Genomic DNA, 19,887 nt, shown 5'->3' on the forward strand with positions numbered 1-19,887 from the left:
TGACCTCCCCTGTCTGGCCATCTCTCTTAAAGATGGCTTTTTCCTCTACCAGTGATGGACAAGTGGTATATTAGCCAGTGACACTGAGGACTGTGTAAACCCTTAAGATAGAACCATTTTTTAAATTTATAAGCACCCTCAATGCATACTCTATTTTATAATCAAATGTAATTGCAGAGGGAAACAAATGACTTAAAAATGTTATTTTATTTCTGGGAGATGTAAAGTAGATAAAAAGATATCAAATAGAAAAAGTTTCAAAGAAGGGAGACTATATCTTAGTTATACTGATAAAGAACTAAAAATCAAGATGCTTTGGCCGGGCGCGGTGACTCACGCCTATAATCCCAGCACTTTGGGAGGCTCAGGCGGGTGGATCACGAGGTCAGGAGATGAAGACCATCCAGGCTAACACGGTGAAACCCCATCTCTACTAAAAATACAAAAAATTAGCTGGGCATGGTGGCAGGCACCTGTAGTCCCAGCTACGCGGGAGGCTGAGGCAGGAGAATGGCATAAACCCGGGAGGCAGAGCTTGCAGTGAGCCGAGATGGCACCACTGCACCCCAGCCTGGGCGACAGAGCGAGACTCTGTCTCAAAAAAAAATCAAGATGCTTCACAGCAAAATCAATTAAATCAATTATTTAGAGGTGCATTTATGGGAATAGCATGCTGATTTTTATATAATTATACATTTTCTATATAGGCTGTCTTTGGAGAAGTATGGTCGTTGAGGATCGTAGTAATAATGATGATGAAAGATTTTAATACTATTGGCTTTCCTCTGAGTGCTTATTCAGTACCAGGCACTCTGCTAAATGCTCAGTATACATTATCTCTTTTAAATCCTACACCAAGTGTAGGTACTATTATTGTAAGTACTATTATTAGTTGACGCAAGTACTATTATTAGCCTTAATTTATAGATGAAGAAACTGAGGCTCAGGAAGGATAAATTACTTACACATGGATTGGCAGAGCAAAATTCAAAACTAGGATGTCAGATTACAAAGTAGGAACGTTTAATCTTTATAATGTACTGCCTCTGATTTTAAACAATGAAGAAAAATCAAAGTATTAACCTAGTCACCAAAAAGAATAATCCAAGTTAAGCCTCTAGAGCTGGTCTCTCAAAATGCATTATTCTATAAGCACTCCTCTCCCCCAAAATGTGCCTACTTCAGTACCCCTGGCCCTCCTCACCTGGGAGCCCTCCTCGTTATAGTGCCTGGCATTCCGGAACATCAGCTTCATGTCTTCTATCATTCCCTCTTCACCTGCATATTTGTCATTGCGGATGTTATGCTCAATTATTTTCAAGTCCATTGGCTCCAAGATTATTTTATAATAATCAGGATAGTCCTTTTTGGATGGCTTAACCATAAATAGGTCACAAAGTCTTCTGCCTGAACCTGGCTCTCGAGCTTCAAGAACAACATTGAATAAGATTTTCATTCGCTGCTTTCTTATGTTCTTTTTACTGTTGAGAGGGAAAGTAGAAAAGGGGAAAAATTAGAATCGGTTTAGTTTTCTTAAATCAAGGATGACCATAAAATGAAACAAATTATTTGTGGTGCTTTATAATGATTACAATTTATTGATTACATATGCCACAAACACAGTAACCATGCTGGAAGTTATAAGCAAATAGTAGGAAAATTTCCAAAATTGTTAAAACAGTGATTCTGGCAGGAGTAGTTAATGAATGCCAAATAAAATTTATAGGTATTTCATGAAATGCAATGTTTGAAAAAAGATCCTCTCTGATACCAAAAGAAAATGAAATCATATAATCAACTGAGATATATTTTTTGTTTAAAGATAAGTAGAGCAAAAGTGCAATAAAACTAGTAATTCCCTATTGTTATAATATCCTCACTTCCAGGCACAAAAACAAAACAAAATAAAAAACATAAAAAGAGAAGTGTTTCATCTCTTAAGACAAGCACTCCTGAACACTTGGTATTTTGGTTGTCTGCAAACAAAAGGAGACTGTCTGTCAGACTAGTGTCTTTACAGTGGGTATGAGCCTCTCTTGCATTGATCCTGTCAGGGTCGTCCTTGCTCTCTCCATCAGCATTATTCCACAACTCCTACTTACTTTAAAGAATAAGCGGTGTGGTTAATCTGAGTTTTCTAGAGTAAAATTTCCATCCTTGAGCATGAATCCCTGTCTTGTTCTCCAAAAAGCCCCAGTGAGATGTGATGCTGAGAAGCTGATTTAAGCAGTATGGAACAAAGCATAAAGAACTACAGATTAGATTGAGTTCAAAAGGGCTCCAAGAGAGCAGATGGTCTATCTCTTAATTGTTGAGAAAACTGGCTCAGGGAGGGTAAATGACTGGCCCAAGGTGAGCTTCCTAGTAAATTATTAGAAGCGATGCTCTTCCGATATGGCTTCTGGTTAACCGTTCTTATGTACTCAGAACACGGCTAAAGAAATTCTAGCCAGATAAAGAAATTCTAGTCAAACTAACCAGCAGTCTCCAAGTGAACAGTCAGGTAGGTAATAACAAGAAATGACTTACGACTTAGTTTTTTGTTGTTGCCGTTTTTTTTTTTTTTTTTTTTTTTTTTTTTCTGAGACAGAGTTTTGCTCTTGCTGCCCAGGCTGGAGTGCAACGGCACGATCTCAGCTCACCACAGCCTCTGTCTCCTGGGTTCAAGCGGTTTTCCTGCCTCAGCCTCCCCAGTAGCTGGGATTATAGGCGCCTGCCACCACGCCCGGCTTTTTTTTTTTTTTTTTTTTTTGAGATGGAGTTTCACTCTTGTTGCCCAGGCTGGAGTGCAATGGTGCGATATCTGCTCACTGCAACCTCCACCTCCTGGGTTCGAGCAATTCTCCTGCCTCAGCCTCTCGAGTAGCTGGGATTACAGGCATGCACCACCACGCCCAACTAATTTTGTAATTTTAGTAGACAGGGTTTCTCCATGTTGGTCAGGTTAGTCTCAAACTTCCGACCTCAGGTGATCTGCCCGCTTCGACCTCCCAAAGTGCTAGGATTACAGGCGTGAGCCATTGCGCTAGGCCATGCCCGGGTAATTTTTGTATTTTTAGTAGAGACAGGGTTTCACTATGTTGGCCAGGCTGGTCTCAAACACCCGACCTCAGGTGATCCGCCCACCGTGGCCTCCCAAAGTGTTGGGATTACAGGCGTGAGCCACCGTGCTCGCCCAACTTAATTTTTATTAAAAAAAATATTTACTAAGATCCTATAGTATAGTCATCCCTTGGTATTCATGGGGAATTGGTTTCAGGATCTCCTTTGGATACCAAAATACATAGACGTTCAAGTCCCTGATATAAAATGTTGTAGTATTTGCAAATAACACGTGCACATCCTCCTGTATACTTTAAATCATCTCTAGATTACTTATAATACCTAATACATTAAAAATGCTACATTGTTTTGTTATACTGTATTGCTTAGGACATGACAAGAAAAAAATCTGTACATGTACAGTAAAGATGCAATTAAAAAATTATTTTTCTATCTGTAGTTGGTTGAATCCTTGGATGTGGAAGCTATGGATACAGAGGGCCAACTGTACTTAGAAGTAAATATTTTGTATGTTTCCTATTCTGTAGGTGGAAGAAAGTTCATTCCTCAGGCAAACTATATGTGGCTGTATAGGTCTTCTGGTCCAGTCCTCTAACTACTTGCACTACTCCTGGATCATGAAGAAGCCAAAGGCCAGATATTTTCTCTCCAAGGTTCAAAATACACTTTTTTAAAACACAGAAGGAAAAATCAAGAACTAACAGTTGAGAAAATAAATATCTATCCTTAAGATTTTTAGGCTTCTCAGAAATATCTATCTTCCTAGCATTGTGGAACTCAAGGCAAACAAAGTGATTTAATTAGGAAAGAAACGGACAAGAGCCTGTTCCTGCAAGAGTTGAGATCATCCTCATAACTTGTGTCTTCACTCTGACTGCTTATTTCCTGCTCATTGTGGACCTTAGACAATTCCTGCCATTTTCTTTCCTCAGCACTTTTTTTTTTGTGTTAAATAAGTTTGTTAGGTGATGGCAAAATGTTAGATATTTCACCTAGTGGAAACTCCTTCTCCAAGGAGACATCCTGGGGCAATGATGTGACAGGAAGAGTTCTCTCACTCTAAGTCTTTGGCAAGTGGATAATATAAGGGAAGTTGGGACAAAGTTCCAATACCACAGAGCTCCACATCTGGGCAGAGATTAGAACACAGATGACTTTAACCTTCAGGAAGTCTCTAAAGAAAAATTTCAGAATCTGACTTTGAAGTCAAATGCGGTTTGATTAGGTCTCGCATGTGGGGTGGACTTTAAAAGGAAGACAGAGGAATTCAATTTTGAAGCTCTAAGCTTAGAGGATCTCTTCAATAAACAGGACAGGATGAAATTAGTCCTTGTTGTGGCAATTTCAAGAGCTTAACAGTTCAGTCAAGGCCCTGACCTGGACCAGGAGGCACTCACCCCATTTCCATCTGGGTTTCAGCACACTAAGCCCAATTATCATTAGGTTTTTCTGTATGAAGCTGCAAATGCTCTCAGATGGGAGTAAATCTAGGGCAGATTTTTATAAGATTTTCAAAGAGGAGAAAAAGTTTTTAACTAAATTTTGCCAGTGAAGTAAAAGAAGGGCAAGCGGTTCATTCTTTCAATGCCTGTAATTCTGATACTTGGCAGCGTTGAGTGAGACATACCCAGAATGTGGAAATCTAGTTGTATATAAGAAATTGCTCTAATTTAATAACTGAAATTTACTGTTTTAGTACTCATATTACTAGTAGTATCCTTTCTCCATTTGTATCATTTATTCCTTAGGAAAAGGATGTGTAATTGATTTCCAGCCTCGAAGCAAGCAAAACTTCTATTACTAGAGTCACTTATGACCTTCTTTGAAAAAATCCAGTTTCATCTTTCGTTTACATTTTTCCAGATCCTTATAGTGCCTTACAGACTGAGAGCCACTGGCCCATTGATTTTAATCTGGCTGCCAGAAAAAACTCAGAGCCAACTTCATACTCTTTTATAATAATAACTCTATTAGCTTGGGCAGCTGGTATGTTTGCTTTATCTTTTTCCAATATGGAGGCTGAGCCTTATATCCATGACTTCTGAAAGTTTAAAATACTTTCTGAAATGAGACAAACTCTATAACCAAAACATAACCATGACAGAGCCCTATTTGATACTTCTGGCTACTGTTTTCTTTCTTTTTTTTTTTTTTTTTGAGACGGAGTCTCGCTCTATCCCCCAGGCTGGAATGCAGTGGCACGATGTAGGCTCATTGCAAGCTCCGCCTCCCGTGTTCACAGCATTCTCCTGTCTCAGCATCCAGAGTAGCTGGGACTACAGGTGCCCACCACCATGCCCGGCTAATTTTTTGTATTTTTAGAAGAGACGGGGTTTCACCGTGTTAGACAGGATGGTCTCGATCTCCTAACCTCGTGATCTGCCTGCCTCGGTCTCCCAAAGTGCTGGGATTACAGGCATGAGCCACTGTGCCCAGCTCTGGCTACTGTTTTCAATGCCACTTTACTTTTCAGATTTTTCTTAGAATTTCTCAATGTCTTTTCCTCCTCCTTCAAACCATTAACTGTGAATAGTTTCTTTATCCTTCCCCATTTTTGGAAAGGTGCATATAATTAAATCCCAGGTCTTGTAACTGGCATAATCATTCTCCTTTTTAAAATCAACACCTTTAAGCATATTAAAGTATAAAATACATTTTAAAAGAATTCAAAACCAGGACTGTTCATCATTGTGCATTCAAGGGGCCATAATACTTAAGGGGAGCCAGGTGTGGTAGCTCCTGTCTGTAATCCCAGCACTTTGAGAGGTTGAAGTGGGAGGGTTGCTTGAGCCCAGGAGTTTGAGACCAGCCTGGGCAACATAGTGAGACACCACCTCTTTAAAAGGTGGTGTCTCACTATGTGTCACAACTTAGCCAGGCATGGTGGCACATGCCTGTGATCCTAGCTACACATGAAGCTGAGGTGGGAGGATTGTTTGAACCCAGAAGGTCATGGCTACAGTGAGCCATGATGGTGCCACTGCACTCCAGCCTTGGCAACAGAGTAAAACTGTCTCAAAAAAGACAAAAAGGCCAGGAATGGTGGCTCACACATGTAATCCCAGCACTGTGAGAGGCCAAGGCAGGTGGATCACCTGAGGTCAGAAGCTCGAGACCAGCCTGGCCAACATGGCAAATCCTGTCTCTACTAAAAATACAAAAATTAGCTGGATATGATGGCATGCGCCTGTAATCCCAGCTACTTAGGAGGCTGAGGTAGGGGAATCACTTGAACCCAGGAAGTGGAGGTTGCAGTGAGTCAAGATCACGCCACTGTACTCTAGCCTGGGAGACAGAGTGAGACTCCATCTCAAAAAAAAAAAAAAAAAAAAAAAAAAAAAAGACAAAAAAATACTTAGGAGGACAACAATTCAGATCATAGAAACTGTTGTAATAAGTATACTACGATTTTAGAATTTCATAGGAAATGGGACATAAAGGGTCCTGTGCTAGCAAAATAAGTATATTACAACAATTTTCCAATTGATGCAAGTCAACTGTCTTGAGAAATGGCTGTTTTTTCTAATTGGCACAAAGTTTATGCACTAGCAGAGGCTCTATTCTGAATTCCTGATGTGAGATGGCAAATGTGACTTTCCAGGATCACCATCAACACTATCCTGTGGAACCCAACCCAACCTGAAACACCTAAATCAGTCACTTGTTCTCCCCCTGGCTGATCAGCAATTTCTAGAAAACTTCTGCAGCCCTTCTACATCCTATTTTCCTTTTAATATTTTGTGCCACAATGTTAGTCCTTGGCTCTCATACTTTGTGGCTGACCACTCTGTCAAATACCCTTATCAATATTCTTCCTCTAAAGCTACTATTACTACATATACTAATATTTACAAATACACACACACAATTCCTATATACATTTGTAAATTATAGCTACTAATACTTCTACCAAATGCTAAACACTATGTACTCTCATTTAATCTTCAAATTCAGAATCAAGTGCTATTATTACCCAAACTATGCAGACGTAAAAACTGAGGCTTAGAGACAGCAAATGAATGCCTAAGGCCATTAAAGTAACTAACCAGAACAGACATTTGAATCAGCTGATAATCACCATGCTGCTTTTATGACCCTTCCTTTCCCAAAAGTTGGCGCGGCCCTGCGCAGTGATGCATGCCTATAGTCCCAGCTACTCAGGAGGCTAAGGTGGGAGGATCACTTGAGCCCAGGAGTTTGAGGCTGCAATATGCCACGATCACACCTGTGAATAGCCACCGCACTCCAGTCTGGGCAACAGAGCAAGACCCTGTTTCCTAAAAAAAAACCAGTTGTTACTTACCAATGGCCTCTCTAATCAAAGTCAACCTTGTTTACAGGCTTTAAGGTGTCCCAGCATTTAGCTTCCAAGCCTTAAGAGCTTCAGTTTTGCTTACTAGTAAGCTAAGTAAACCCAAAGGTTCTTTCTTTTACAAGGCTTGTTATATTTCACCTTCAAGTCTTCAAGAAATAAAACCTCTTCATTCATCTTTTCCAATGAGTACTCCCAGACAAGTAACATCTGACTAAAAACAAAACCAAAATCTACCAAGTCCTGATGTCAATAGGTGCTACTTCAAGAAAATAATCAGCTACATTTACTGAGTACTCATTGCATCCAGACCCAGTTCTAAGAGCTTTAAACATATTAACTAACTGGGTACTCACAGCCATCCCATGAAGGTACTGTCATTAACTTGTTTTACAGATAAAGTTGAAATGAGGCTTAGATTACACAGCTAATAAGAACAGTTGGGATTGGAACTTAGGCAGTCAGGCTCTAGAACTCAGGGTTATAATACTACCCAATGATGTCCCCCATTTGTATTTCCACTACCACCTAGTTTTAATGCCATACATTATGAATGATATGAAAGAAGACAATCATGGTCTTTTTCTTAAATTTACCATTTAATTAAGAAAATTTTCTTTCGGAAAATATTAGGAAGATGACAATGATAACATAGTAATTTTACTGAGTGGAATACATATGGTAGTAACATGTGGGTAAGCTCAAGACACTGAACTTTCAAGGGAAAGTACAGTGGGAAAATAATCTTTCCTAAAGCTATCTGGACAATCACGCAACGATCCTACACAACTGCTTACTAGTGTACCTTATGCAATTATTTTACTACCTTGCTTCCAAATGACTTCATTTGTTTTCAACCTGCCTCTTTCCTTGGCCTATATGTTCCTGGCAGGTAAAAGAGATGACTAAACATTCTCCTTTACGAACTGTAAGAGCAGAGTTTAGTGTTCTATAAGCAACTGATATTCCGTGAACGTCAGATGGCAAATGTGAAAACAAAGCACTACACAAGGGGCTGTTTTGAAATCATAAGTAACATGCAAAAGAATGTTTTTTATAAAAGACATGAACAAGATCAGAGACTGAGGAAATGTATTCATGCTCAAGAAGCACTGACCCAACGCATAGATGTCCACATGCACTAATGTCACTGGACTATGAAGCTGATTTTGATCCCTTCACCACCCTCAATCTGTAAAAGGCATCCCTGAAAGGGAATCAGCACCTGCCAGTCCTGCACCAGCGCTGCCACCTTCTACCTTTTGCTACAGAAACACAGCCACAATGATTGGTGAGGGGGCTTTCTGTCCCTGGCAAAGCTAGCAACAAATTAAGGCTACTCCTGAACTAGGTTAATTCTGAATTTATTTTGCTAACAAGATTTTTTAAACTGTACTGCTTTCTTTATTCATAAAATAAACTGGCACCCCAATAAAGACTTTTTTCACATGCTTAAGGCTTCACTTTTCACCTAATCACTACTGATCATGCCACAGAAGGTACACTTTAAAAGAATGTTTATGCATAAAAAAGGACTGCACACCTGGAGAGCCTCCTGAGACCCAACATCTCACTGTCATGAGTGTTCCTGGGAAAGCAGAAACAAACATTACATGTAAAGAGAAACAAAACAAGCAACATTGGAGGGTCATGTATAAACCATGTATGGTTGAAGAAAAAGATTATTCAGTCCAAAGATAATATTTGAAACATTTCAACAAGGAAGACAGATGTTGGCAGAAAGAATGCACCCCCAGAATGAAGAGAATATACCCACAATCAATTTTTCTCACATTCTTTGGTATTAAAAAAAGGCGAAGGCAGAATCACAGCAGCACTTAGAAGTCAAGTGGTACTTGGAAAACTCAGCCCTGACTTCTGTGGCCAAGATTAGCTTAATCTTCTAGGCTACTGTCTGCCTGACTTCTGAAGAAATCTCTTATTACCAAAACCTCTCAATATAACTCTGATCGTGTTATTTCCTTTTTCATAGTCCAAAGCGTAAGACTGAATTCTTTCAATCTTTTAACGTCCACTCATGTCTATATTTCAAATTCAGATTCTTTTATTACCGTAGTGGATGATCTATATGGTTCTTTTGTGTTTTTCACTTCATTTGTACAAAACAATTCCTAGGAAACCTGTTCATAAATAGACTTTTTGTCTGAAGTAAGATTTATTTTATTTTATTTTAAGAACATAATGCTTAGCTGTCTTTTTACAGGAGGTTTTAGGGCAAAACCTTTTTTTTTTTTTTGAGACGGAGTTTTGCTCTTGTCGCCCAGGCTGGAGTGCAGTGGCACAATGTCGGCTCACTGCAACCTCCACTTCCCAGGTTCAAGTGATTCTCCTGCCTCAGCCTCCCGAGTAGCTGGGATTACAGGCGCCTACTACCACGCCTGGCTAATTTTTTGTATTTTTAGTAGAGACAAGGTTTCACCACGTTGTCCAGGCTGGTCTTGAACTCCTGACCTCAAGTGATCCATCTGCCTCGGACTTCCAAAGTGCTGGGATTACAGGTGTGTGCCACAGCGCCTGGCCAAAAACTTTCTTTTAACTTATTTGGGTGTCCCACAGACTACTAGCCACAGAGATAAGTAATTTTTTAGTATCTGGCCTGGGCTAATGCTTCGTTGGAACTGTTTTCTTAATACTCAGCTAATTTAAGATCTTTCTTTTCATCCAGTGTTGGCACAAATTGTACCATCACTTTTGCCTCCATTACCTTCTTTTGCCTGAGAAGTTTTTATCTTTGATAGGTGACTGATCTGGAAAACACAGGTGATGCTGTAGTAGAGTTACATAATTACACTCAAAGTTGTTCTTGACTTGATGTCTTTGATCTGGTTTCACACTTTTCCTCCGCTGTCCCTGGTATAACAAGGAATTAAGAACTTGGAAGGATGAAATTCATAGGCCAGTAATGGAGGAGACGCACATCTCAGGGTATACCAATCAATTTAGTTACTATGGTAAAGCTTAAAAAATTCTCCAAAATGCTATCTATAAATAGGAAAGCAGGACAGCTTCTCTTTTCTAAACTACTTTTTAAATTCTTCTTAGTGGATCTCTTAATTCATGTACAGACTGTGTCAACAGTTACTAAAGACTTCATTCAACTTTGAATCTGCCAAGCCTTGCTACTAGTGATTAGCTTATTCCTTATTGAAGGTATCTTCCCTGGATTGACTATTGCTGCAAAGATGGTGAGGCAGTCACGATTAAAGGAGAATACAGTGTTCCACAACGATCAGACGAGAGAAACTGTATGGCGAGAGATAGTCTTGCAAAATTCCCTATAGGATCCCAGCTTCGGAATCTCACAGTAAGATCCCCTTCCACAAAACCCGTGAGGAGAAAAGGTTAGGGAACTTGAGAGAAAGGTTAGATAGGAAAAAAACCCAAAAATCTAGCTCAACATTTTATGAGCTATAAGAAGTTATGATTTGTTATTTTATAATCTGACATTCTTATAATGGCAAATAAAGATGAGGTGAACAAGGACAAACAAAGGGTAGGACCAATGGCTTACGTCACTGCAGTGGTAGTATCAAATTTCTGCTTACCTTTCCTAATTCAAATTGCATCTTTGTAATTCACCATGTAGAAATTACCCAAGTTAGATTTAAGTGGCATTCTTAAAAAAAAAAAAAAAAAACCTAGACGGCAAAAAGAATAACACGTTTTGCCAAGCTACATATGTAGTAGTCATTTTCATCTGGGTCATCTAAAAGTAACATGGCACTTTTACAAAAAAAAAACTAACCATCCAATTGCAAATGAATTTTAAAAGACAACACATTACCATATATTTAAAGCTTACAACTTGATAGTTTAAAAAAATATATATTTTCTTCACCTATCTAAATCAAAATAAATAGTAACTGAGATGTCCCCAGCTATAAGAAGAATATATACCTTTTTCTTTTGGCACTACCGGTATCAGAGGTGGCTGAAGAGATCATGCTGTCTCCGTCCTCAATATCGTCTCTCCTGGCAAGCTCTTTCTTCTTTGCCTAAAACAGAGCAGATGTCAGGAGTCGAGCTCACGCTGCCAAACACTCCTCTGAATATATGAATGTTAAAGAGCTAGACATATCGGATTCACTCAGAAAAATACAATCACATGCAGGATGTACAAAATGAAAGAGTCACTAAACATTTTCAATAACTAATTTTAACAAAAGCCTGCATGACAAAAAGAGTAGGCTAAAAAACAGATCTACAGGGTTGAGGAGTCAATACCAGCCAAAGCATTTATGACTGTAATGGGTGCTAACTGGTTAAAAGCACCGAGGCAAGTTGTAGAAGCATCCTGCTCTGGTCCTATTTAAGCAAAACCAACTCAAAGAGGGCCTTTGGTACTTCTGACTTCTTTTTTTTTGTTTGTTTTTGTTTTTGTTTTTAGACGGAGTCTCGCTTTGTTGCCAGGTTGGAGTGCAGTGGCACCATCCCCATTCACCACAACCTCCATTTCCCGGGTTCAAGCAATCCTCATGCCTCAGCCTCCAGAGTAGCTGGGATAACAGACACACGCCACTACCGCTGGGCTAATTTTTGTATTTTTTGTAGAGACGGGGTTTCATCATGTTGGCCAGGCTGATCTCGAACTCCTGATGTCTCGTGATCCACCCGCCTCGGCCTCCCAAAGTGCTGGGATTACAGGCGTGAGCCACCGCGCCCGGCCAGTACTTCTGACTTCTAAGGGGCAGTGTGGCTAAGAATAAAGTTTAACGCAAGAAGTGAAAGAAGATCTACTTTTCAACACATGCATTTTTAAAGGCCTTCTGCCAAACAGAGCTGAAAGTCCAAGCACAGCAGGCTTAGGGAATGTACAGAGTACCAAAAAGGTAACACCTGAAACTCTTAGCACTAAGGTTCAGTGTTAATCATATAAAATGAAGATTCTATGGGTGATCTAAAATTGCCTTTGTTGCTTCCTTGTTCAGAGATTTGCCTTTCCAGAAAGATTCTACCAAAAACTGTCAGATAGACCCAATTTGTATTTCATATCTACCTTTTCATCTCAAAACCTGTAGATGAACCATGACCTGAGACATCCTTCCAAGGGTTCTCAGACAGGATCTGATAAATTTACAGACAATATACAAAGATTAATTTGCTTTCAGATGTCCTTTCTCATAGAATCAGTCCTACCTTAACAAAGTCTAGAACCACAGGAATAAAATCTAAATGATGGAATATCATCTGTGATTGGTGGGTGACTTCATGAGAATCCCAAAATTACTGTACAGGCACCAATCCCTGCTTCCTCCAATCAGAAAGCTAACCCCATCTCAACTATTATTTCTCCTCTATATAGCCATGACAACTCCAAAAAAATATTCAGCAGTACTTGTGGATGAAATACATAATAAATACATATTATAATATGTAAGTATAACATATAAACTCTCTCTATATATGTGTGTGTGTATGTATATATATATATTTTGTTTGTTTGTTTGAGACAGGGTCTCACTCGGTTACCCAAGCTGGAGTGCAGTGGCACAATCTCGGCTCACTGCAACCTCCACCTCCCAGGCTCAAGAAATCTTCCCACCGCAGCCTCCTGAGTAGCTGGGACTACAGGCATGTGCCATCAGGACTGGCTAATTTTTGCAGTTTTTGTAGAGATGGGGTCTCGTTATGCTGCCCAGGCTGGTCTTGAACTCCTGAGCTCAAGTGATTCTTCCAACTTGGCCTCCCAAAGTGCTGGGATTACAGATGTGAGCCACCGCACCCAGCCAAATGATGTAATATTACTGCTAAGGGTGGGGGGGATCACACATCTTACTAGAACACACTCAAAACATGCAAAATTATTTTAATCATATATACAACAAACTCAGCAAAAACAACAAATCAAACCTGCATAACTTGCTGCAATTTTAGAACTCGCTTGTAGATGGCTGAATTGGGCACATTATAGCGTTTGGCATTTTCAAACATCAAATTCAGATCACACTCCAAATGATCTAAAGTTTCATATTCTTGATTCTTCAGTTTTGTTCTGTGAAAGACAAAGACATTGTTAGAATTTTCTGTCATGAAAATTATGAAACATTCTTCCTGAAAGTCCAATGCAAAATCTTAAAAGCACTAGATGGTATCTTCACTGGTAATACTGATTAGGAACTTAAAATGAATTTTGAGATACAAAGTAAGGAGGCAAAAGCACCATTACATTAAGATAATACGACAGTTTACTTGAAAATCCAAAAGAATAAACTAAAACACTGTAAGAAATAATAAGAGGACCTAGTAAAGTGGTCAATTACAAACCAAATATTCTACTTGGAAAAAACCCTAATGGAAAAATCCTGATAATAGTTAATAAGTGAACCTTATGAAGGTACGAAAAATAGGGAGGTTTTAAGTGACCTCAATGAAGAATCACTGTGATCTACCCCTTTCTGAAAACAAAAGACCATTCTAGTTCTTAAGAGTTAAAGAGACAGTACTGACAGTGCAAAATATTTATAAACAATAAAGAGTGGTCTTACGATGGTAAAAGAGAGACAGATATGTCAGAGTCCATTCACTTCTACTCTTCCAATATAAACACATAACAAATAACAGCTTAAAGCTGGGATTTTTGGCCGGGCGCGGTGGCTCAAGCCTGTAATCCCAGCACTTTGGGAGGCAAGGACGGGCGGATCACGAGGTCAGGAGATCGAGACCATCTTGGCTAACATGGTGAAACCCCGTCTCTACTAAAAAATACAAAAAACTAGCCGGGCGAGGTTGCGGGCGCCTGTAGTCCCAGCTACTTGGGAGGCTGAGGCAGGAGAATGGCGTAAACCCGGGAGGCGGAGCTTGCAGTGAGCTGAGATCTGGCCACTGCACTCCTGGGCGACAGAGCAAGACTCCGTCTCCAAAAAAAAAAAAAAAAAAAGTTGGGATTTTTACTTAAAAGTCTTAAGATTTCAAGTATCTCCCTTAAACACAATCATTATTATTGTATCTACTATCATAAAGCCCTTATGTACTTTGTACAAAGTAGAGTCACTATTTGCTGTAACACTATATGGATTTAGACAGGACAGACTTTAAATCTTTTGACTGTAGCATTCGCATGTTAACCACCAAAATCACAAAGATAGTTAACAATAACATGTATAAACAGCTTCACAGAATAAATACATTTTCTTTTAGAATGGCATCTGCACAGACGGGCGCGGTGGCTCACGCCTGTAATCCCAGCACTTTGGGAGGCCAAGGCAGGCGGATCACGAGGTCAGGAGATGGAGATCATCCTGGCTAACACGGTGGAACCCCGTCTCTACTAAAAATACAAAAAATTAGCCATGTGTTGTGGCAGGCGCCTGTAGTCCCAGCTACTCTGGAGGCTGAGGCAGGAGAATGGCGTGAACCTGGGAGGCGGAGCTTGCAGTGAGGAGAGATCACGCCACTGTGCTCCAGCCTGGGCAACAGAGCCAGATTCCGTCTCCAAAAAAAAAAAACAAAGCAAAAAAAAAAAAAAAAATAGAATGGCATCTGCATGTCAAGTTTTATTTAAAATTTACCAAAATCATATTCAGATTCTGTGTTGTGCTCCAACAGATGAATATTAGAGAACATCTCTGTGATGAAGCAAATAACAACTAAGAACAAATTCAGCTCTCAGTACCAGGTTGTGTAGCTAGCACCTAGAGTTCAAATTACAGCCTCAGACTTATTCCCGTCAACTCAAAGGGTGGAGTGCTAGATGTTCTCAACACCCTCAAATAGACAGAAAACCCAAACTTGCAAATGACAACGAATAATAAACCTGCAGATATTTATCAGATTACTATTAATCAAGGGTAGTAGGGGAGGAAAAAGAAAAAAAAAATAGGGGGGACAAATCCCAGTACAGCAGAAGGTAGCATATGGAGTACACACTATCTAGTTCTTGCTTACTCTTCCATTTTTGTTGCTTTTGGGGAAACTCAACTATCTTCCTTCTGCCAATAGATCTTCCTAGGGGTACACTGTACAATATAGTAGCCACTAGCCATGTGTGGCTATTTAAATTAAAATTAAATAAAACTTAAAATCTAATTCCTTAATTGCACTAGCCACATTTCAAGGGCTCAATAGCCACATGTGACTACTGTCTATCACACTGGAATATTGACAATAAACATTTTCATCATTGCAGAAAGTTCTGTTGAATAGCACTGCCCCTAGACTTCCCTGTTGCTCTGCAGACCACAATGGAAGGGATCGTAGGCACAGTAAGGCTCCTGTCAGGCACCACTGGCTCACAATCCTCGGAAGGCAGCAATATCAGACATAATAGTTGACCCTTCAGAATTTTAGTGTGCTGGGCTTCAATAACTTCCCTATTCCTTACTCTCCCCTGTGTGCCACACAATTGTCATAAATTAGAAAGCGGAGGGGAGATATTACTGACTTAAAGCAAAGTTTATATTAGAAAATTTCAACTTGGAAGAAGGCTGTGTTGGCAGGGGACTGAGCTGGCTAAGAATTTATCTACTTTTGAACTAAGCTACTGTAATAAGACTATTTAAATAATTTAAAAAAAAAAAAAGAATGAAGGAGAAAGGAAACCAAGAACAAAAATTGTTCATAAATTTGAACAGGGAACAACTTAACATCTGCAAGACTATCACTACCTTTTCTCAAGGCAAAGAATATAAAAGACATATTTCTAGGCTATTTCCCTAATGAATGTCAGTCTTAATTTCCATGTTATTTTAATAAGACCAAATAAACTAATTTTCTGTATCCTACTTGTATACAGGACCTCCAAAGTCTGGATTAAATAAAAGGACCGTAAATCCTACTGATCAAGGCCAGGCGTGGTGACTCATGCCTGTAATCCCAGCACTTTGGGAAGTCAAGGCGGGCAGACCGTTTGAGCTCAGGAGTTTGAGGCCAGCCTGGGCAACATGGCAAAACCCTATCTCTATTTAAAAAAAAAAAAAAAAAAAATATATATATATATATATATATATAATCTTACTGATCAAATGGTGAAAACAAAAGTTACAATTGCAAAAGCATGAAACATACTTTGCTAGCCAGCCTTATTTCCTAGAATCCAGCAAGCACAAGAATTTTAATCCCTACTATTTGGAAGCTTAATTATCTGCCGTGAAGCCAACTTACTGTTACTTAGCTAAGGTAGTTTTATCTGCTTCTTGACTCTATCTGGGTATTTTGCTATAAAGCATCATATTTTATAGTATTACTTCTTCCTTTTTGTTGAGACAAGGTCTTACTCTGTTACCCAAGCTGGAGTGCAGTGGCATGATCTTGGCTCACTGCAACCTCCATCTCCCATGTTCAAGCGATCCTCCCGTGTCAGCCTCCCAAAGTGCTGGGATTCCAGATGTGAGCCACCTCCCCTGGCCAACTTTTGATATTTTTTAGTTTATTTTTAATTTAAATAAACAAGAAGGCACAGCGGAACCAATTAAACTGTTTTTCTGTTCTTTTTTTTTTTTTTTTTTTTTTGAGACGGAGTCTCGCTCTGTCGCCCAGGCTGGAGTGCAATGGCCGGATCTCGGCTCACTACAAGCTCCACCTCCCGGGTTTACGCCATTCTCCTGCCTCAGCCTCCCGAGTAGCTGGGACTACAGGCACCTGCCACCTCGCCCGGCTAGTTTTTTTTTTTGTATTTTTTAGTAGAGACGGGGTTTCACCGTGTTAGCCAGGATGGTCTCGATCTCCTGACCTTGTGATCCGCCCGTCTCGGCCTCCCAAAGTGCTGGGATTACAGGCTTGAGCCACCGCGCCCGGCCATTTTTCTGTTCTTTATACCAAAAAGTCTAAGAATTTTTATTGATTTCCTGAAAACAATAAATATCTTCGAAAATTTATAACGTAAGAAAGGAGCTTGGAAGGTACAGGTAATATCAAAATTCACAGAGATTGATTAAAAGATGGAAGGCAAACCAAGTGATTTTGAACACATTCATTTGATTCCAACTTAAGATTTTTGGTTAACTTTTCTTAAAGATATTTATTCCTTTGAATGTTTTGAATTTTTATGATTCTTTGGGAATGGTCACCTGTTCTGCTTTTTACAGAAACAGAAATTTTAGCTATTGTGAATGCTGCTGCTGTGAACATAGGTTTACAAATCCCTCTTTGAGACCCTGCTTTCATTTCTTTGGGGTACATATGCAAAATGGAATTTCTTAATCATATGGTAATTCTATGTTTAATTTTTTGAGGAACTGCCACACTGTTTTCCACAGTGTCTATACCATTTTGCATTCCCACTATCTGCACAGAGGTTCCAATTTCTCCTCATACACACCAATAATAATAATAATAATAATAATTTTTTTAAAGTAACCATAATAATAATAATAATTTTTTTTTTTTTTTTTTTTTTTTTTTTGAGACGGAGTCTCGCTCTGTAGCCCAGGCTGGAGTGCAGTGGCTGGATCTCAGCTCACTGCAAGCTCCGCCTCCCGGGTTCACGCCATTCTCCAGCCTCAGCCTCCCGAGTAGCTGGGACTACAGGCGCTGCCACCTCGCCCGGCTATTTTTTGTATTTCTTAGTAGAGACGGGGTTTCACCGTGTTAGCCAGGATGGTCTCGATCTCCTGACCTCATGATCCACCCATCTCGGCCTCCCAAAGTGCTGGGATTACAGGCTTGAGCCACCGCGCCCGGCCAATAATAATTTTTTTAAAGTAACCATCCTAATGAGTGTGAAGCGGTGTCACACAACAGTTTTGAACTGCATTTCCCCAATAACTAGTGATGCTGAGCATCTTTTCATGTACTTATTAGCCAGTTGTATATTTTCTCTGGAGAAAGGTCCACTCAAGTCCTTTGCCCATTTCTGAATTGGGTTGTTTTTTTGTGGTTGAGACATCCTACTACTTTTAATGATAGTATTGTGATTTAAGTATTCTGTCTGGTAGCCCAGTGATCACTTTAACATTTTCTAAACAGAAAAAGAGAACAAGATGAATCATCTTTCTGGTATGGTTTCAGTTAATGAATTCTCCAGGAACTGACTATGCTTATCCTGGGGTTTCAACTATAGATACAGAACTTAAATACAGACTGTCATAATTAAAATATTAATAAAAGATGTAGGCTGAAAGATTTTTGTACTTTGTTCAGTTATAAGATAATGAACAGTTAAGGCCGGGTGCAGAGGCTCACGCCTGTAATCCTAGCACTTTGGGAGGCCGAGGTGGGTAGATCATGAGGTCAGGAGATCGAGACCATCCTGGTCAAAGTGGTGAAATCCAGTCTCAAATAAAAATACAAAAATTAACTTGGCATGGTGGTGTGCGCCTGTAGTCCCAGCTACTCAGGAGGCTGAGGCAAGAGAATCACCTGAACCCAGGAGGTGGAGGTTGCAGTGAGCCGAGATCACGCCACTGCACTCCAGTCTGGCGACAGAGTGAGACTCTGTCTTCAAAAAAAAAAAGGTAATGAACAATTAAAATTTGAGGTTAAAGAGAAAAAAACAACAACACTATTTTTACCTTTAATATCCTTATCCATTTTAGGAAGGAATACATTATGTGCAGGCTCAACCACAACAAAATAAAATTATACTGAATAATGCAGAAGACATCTTACCGGATCTGTTGTAGTGATATAGGCATTTTAATTTGCTGGTAATAATCAGGGTATTTTTTCTTTGAAGGCAAATGGAAAAAAGGTTCAGCTATTAGCTGCCCTTGGTTATTCCGACAACTCCTAACTGTGTCATAAAGCTGATAAAAAGGATTTGAAACATCCATAAAGGAAGTGATGCTTTCTGCTTCTGACTCTCCCTCTTCATAACGTGCAGCTGGAAAGACAAAAAAAGTATTTATAAAGGGAAGAATGAGATGAAGAAAGAACCACACTTTAAAGTTCATTTAACAACCTTCCAGACTGAACTAAATACATTTGAAAATTATTATTACTATTATTTTTGAGATAGGGTCTGGCTTTGTCACCCAGGCTGGAGTGCAAGGGCACGATCTTGGCTCACTGCAGCCTCTGCCTCTGGGACTCAAGCAATTCTCCCAGATCAGTCTCCCGAGTAGCTAAGACGACAGGCGCACACTACCACACCCAGCTAATTTTTGGATTTTTCAGTAGAGATGAGGTTTCGTCATGTTGCCCAGGCTGGTCTCAAGCTCCTGAGCTCAGGCGATCTGCCAGCCTCAGCCTCCTAAAGTGCTGGGATTACAGGTGTGAGCCGCCACGTCTGGCCCTTTTAAAAAAAAATTCTAAGATAAAGAAAATAATTACTTAAAAAAAAAAAAAAGTCTGTAAGGCTTGGGCGTGATGGCTCACGCCTGTAATCTCAGCACTTTGAGAGGCCAAGGAGGGTGAATCACAAGGTCAGGAGTTCGAGACCAGCCTGGCCAACACGGTGAACCCCGTCTCTACTAAAAATACAAAAATTAGCTGGGCATGGTGGCATGCGCTTGTAATCCCAGCTACTCAGGAGGCTGAGGCAGGAGAATTGCTTGAACCCAGGAGGCAGAGATTGCAGTGAGCAGAGATCACACCACTATACTCTAGCCTGGGTG

At 39.9% G+C, this 19,887-nt stretch overlaps 2 protein-coding genes across 48 annotated transcripts in view; one reads left to right on the forward strand and one right to left on the reverse strand.

Annotated features, from left to right (window-relative positions):
* SPCS1 (signal peptidase complex subunit 1) overlaps window positions 1–19,887 on the forward strand; it is a 181,588-nt gene that overhangs the window by 89,360 nt on the left and 72,341 nt on the right. The window lies entirely within an intron of this gene.
* PBRM1 (polybromo 1) overlaps window positions 1–19,887 on the reverse strand; it is a 150,226-nt gene that overhangs the window by 79,266 nt on the left and 51,073 nt on the right. For 30 of the 47 annotated variants that reach the window (XM_050778460.1, XM_050778453.1, XM_050778436.1 and 27 more), the window contains 4 exons: window positions 18,941–19,154; window positions 13,247–13,388; window positions 11,294–11,391; window positions 1,205–1,481 (listed from right to left, as the gene is read on the reverse strand). In XM_050778460.1, the coding sequence (XP_050634417.1) occupies window positions 1,205–1,481; window positions 11,294–11,391; window positions 13,247–13,388; window positions 18,941–19,154 (731 nt within the window). Of the gene's footprint in view, window positions 1–1,204; window positions 1,482–8,918; window positions 8,964–11,293; window positions 11,392–13,246; window positions 13,389–18,940; window positions 19,155–19,887 lie in introns of all 47 variants that reach the window. The other 17 variants (XM_050778432.1, XM_050778442.1, XM_050778425.1 and 14 more) reach the window with 1 other exon arrangement.

This window comes from Macaca thibetana, chromosome 2 (genome assembly GCF_024542745.1).
Source record: "Macaca thibetana thibetana isolate TM-01 chromosome 2, ASM2454274v1, whole genome shotgun sequence".
Lineage (NCBI taxonomy): Eukaryota > Metazoa > Chordata > Mammalia > Primates > Cercopithecidae > Macaca > Macaca thibetana.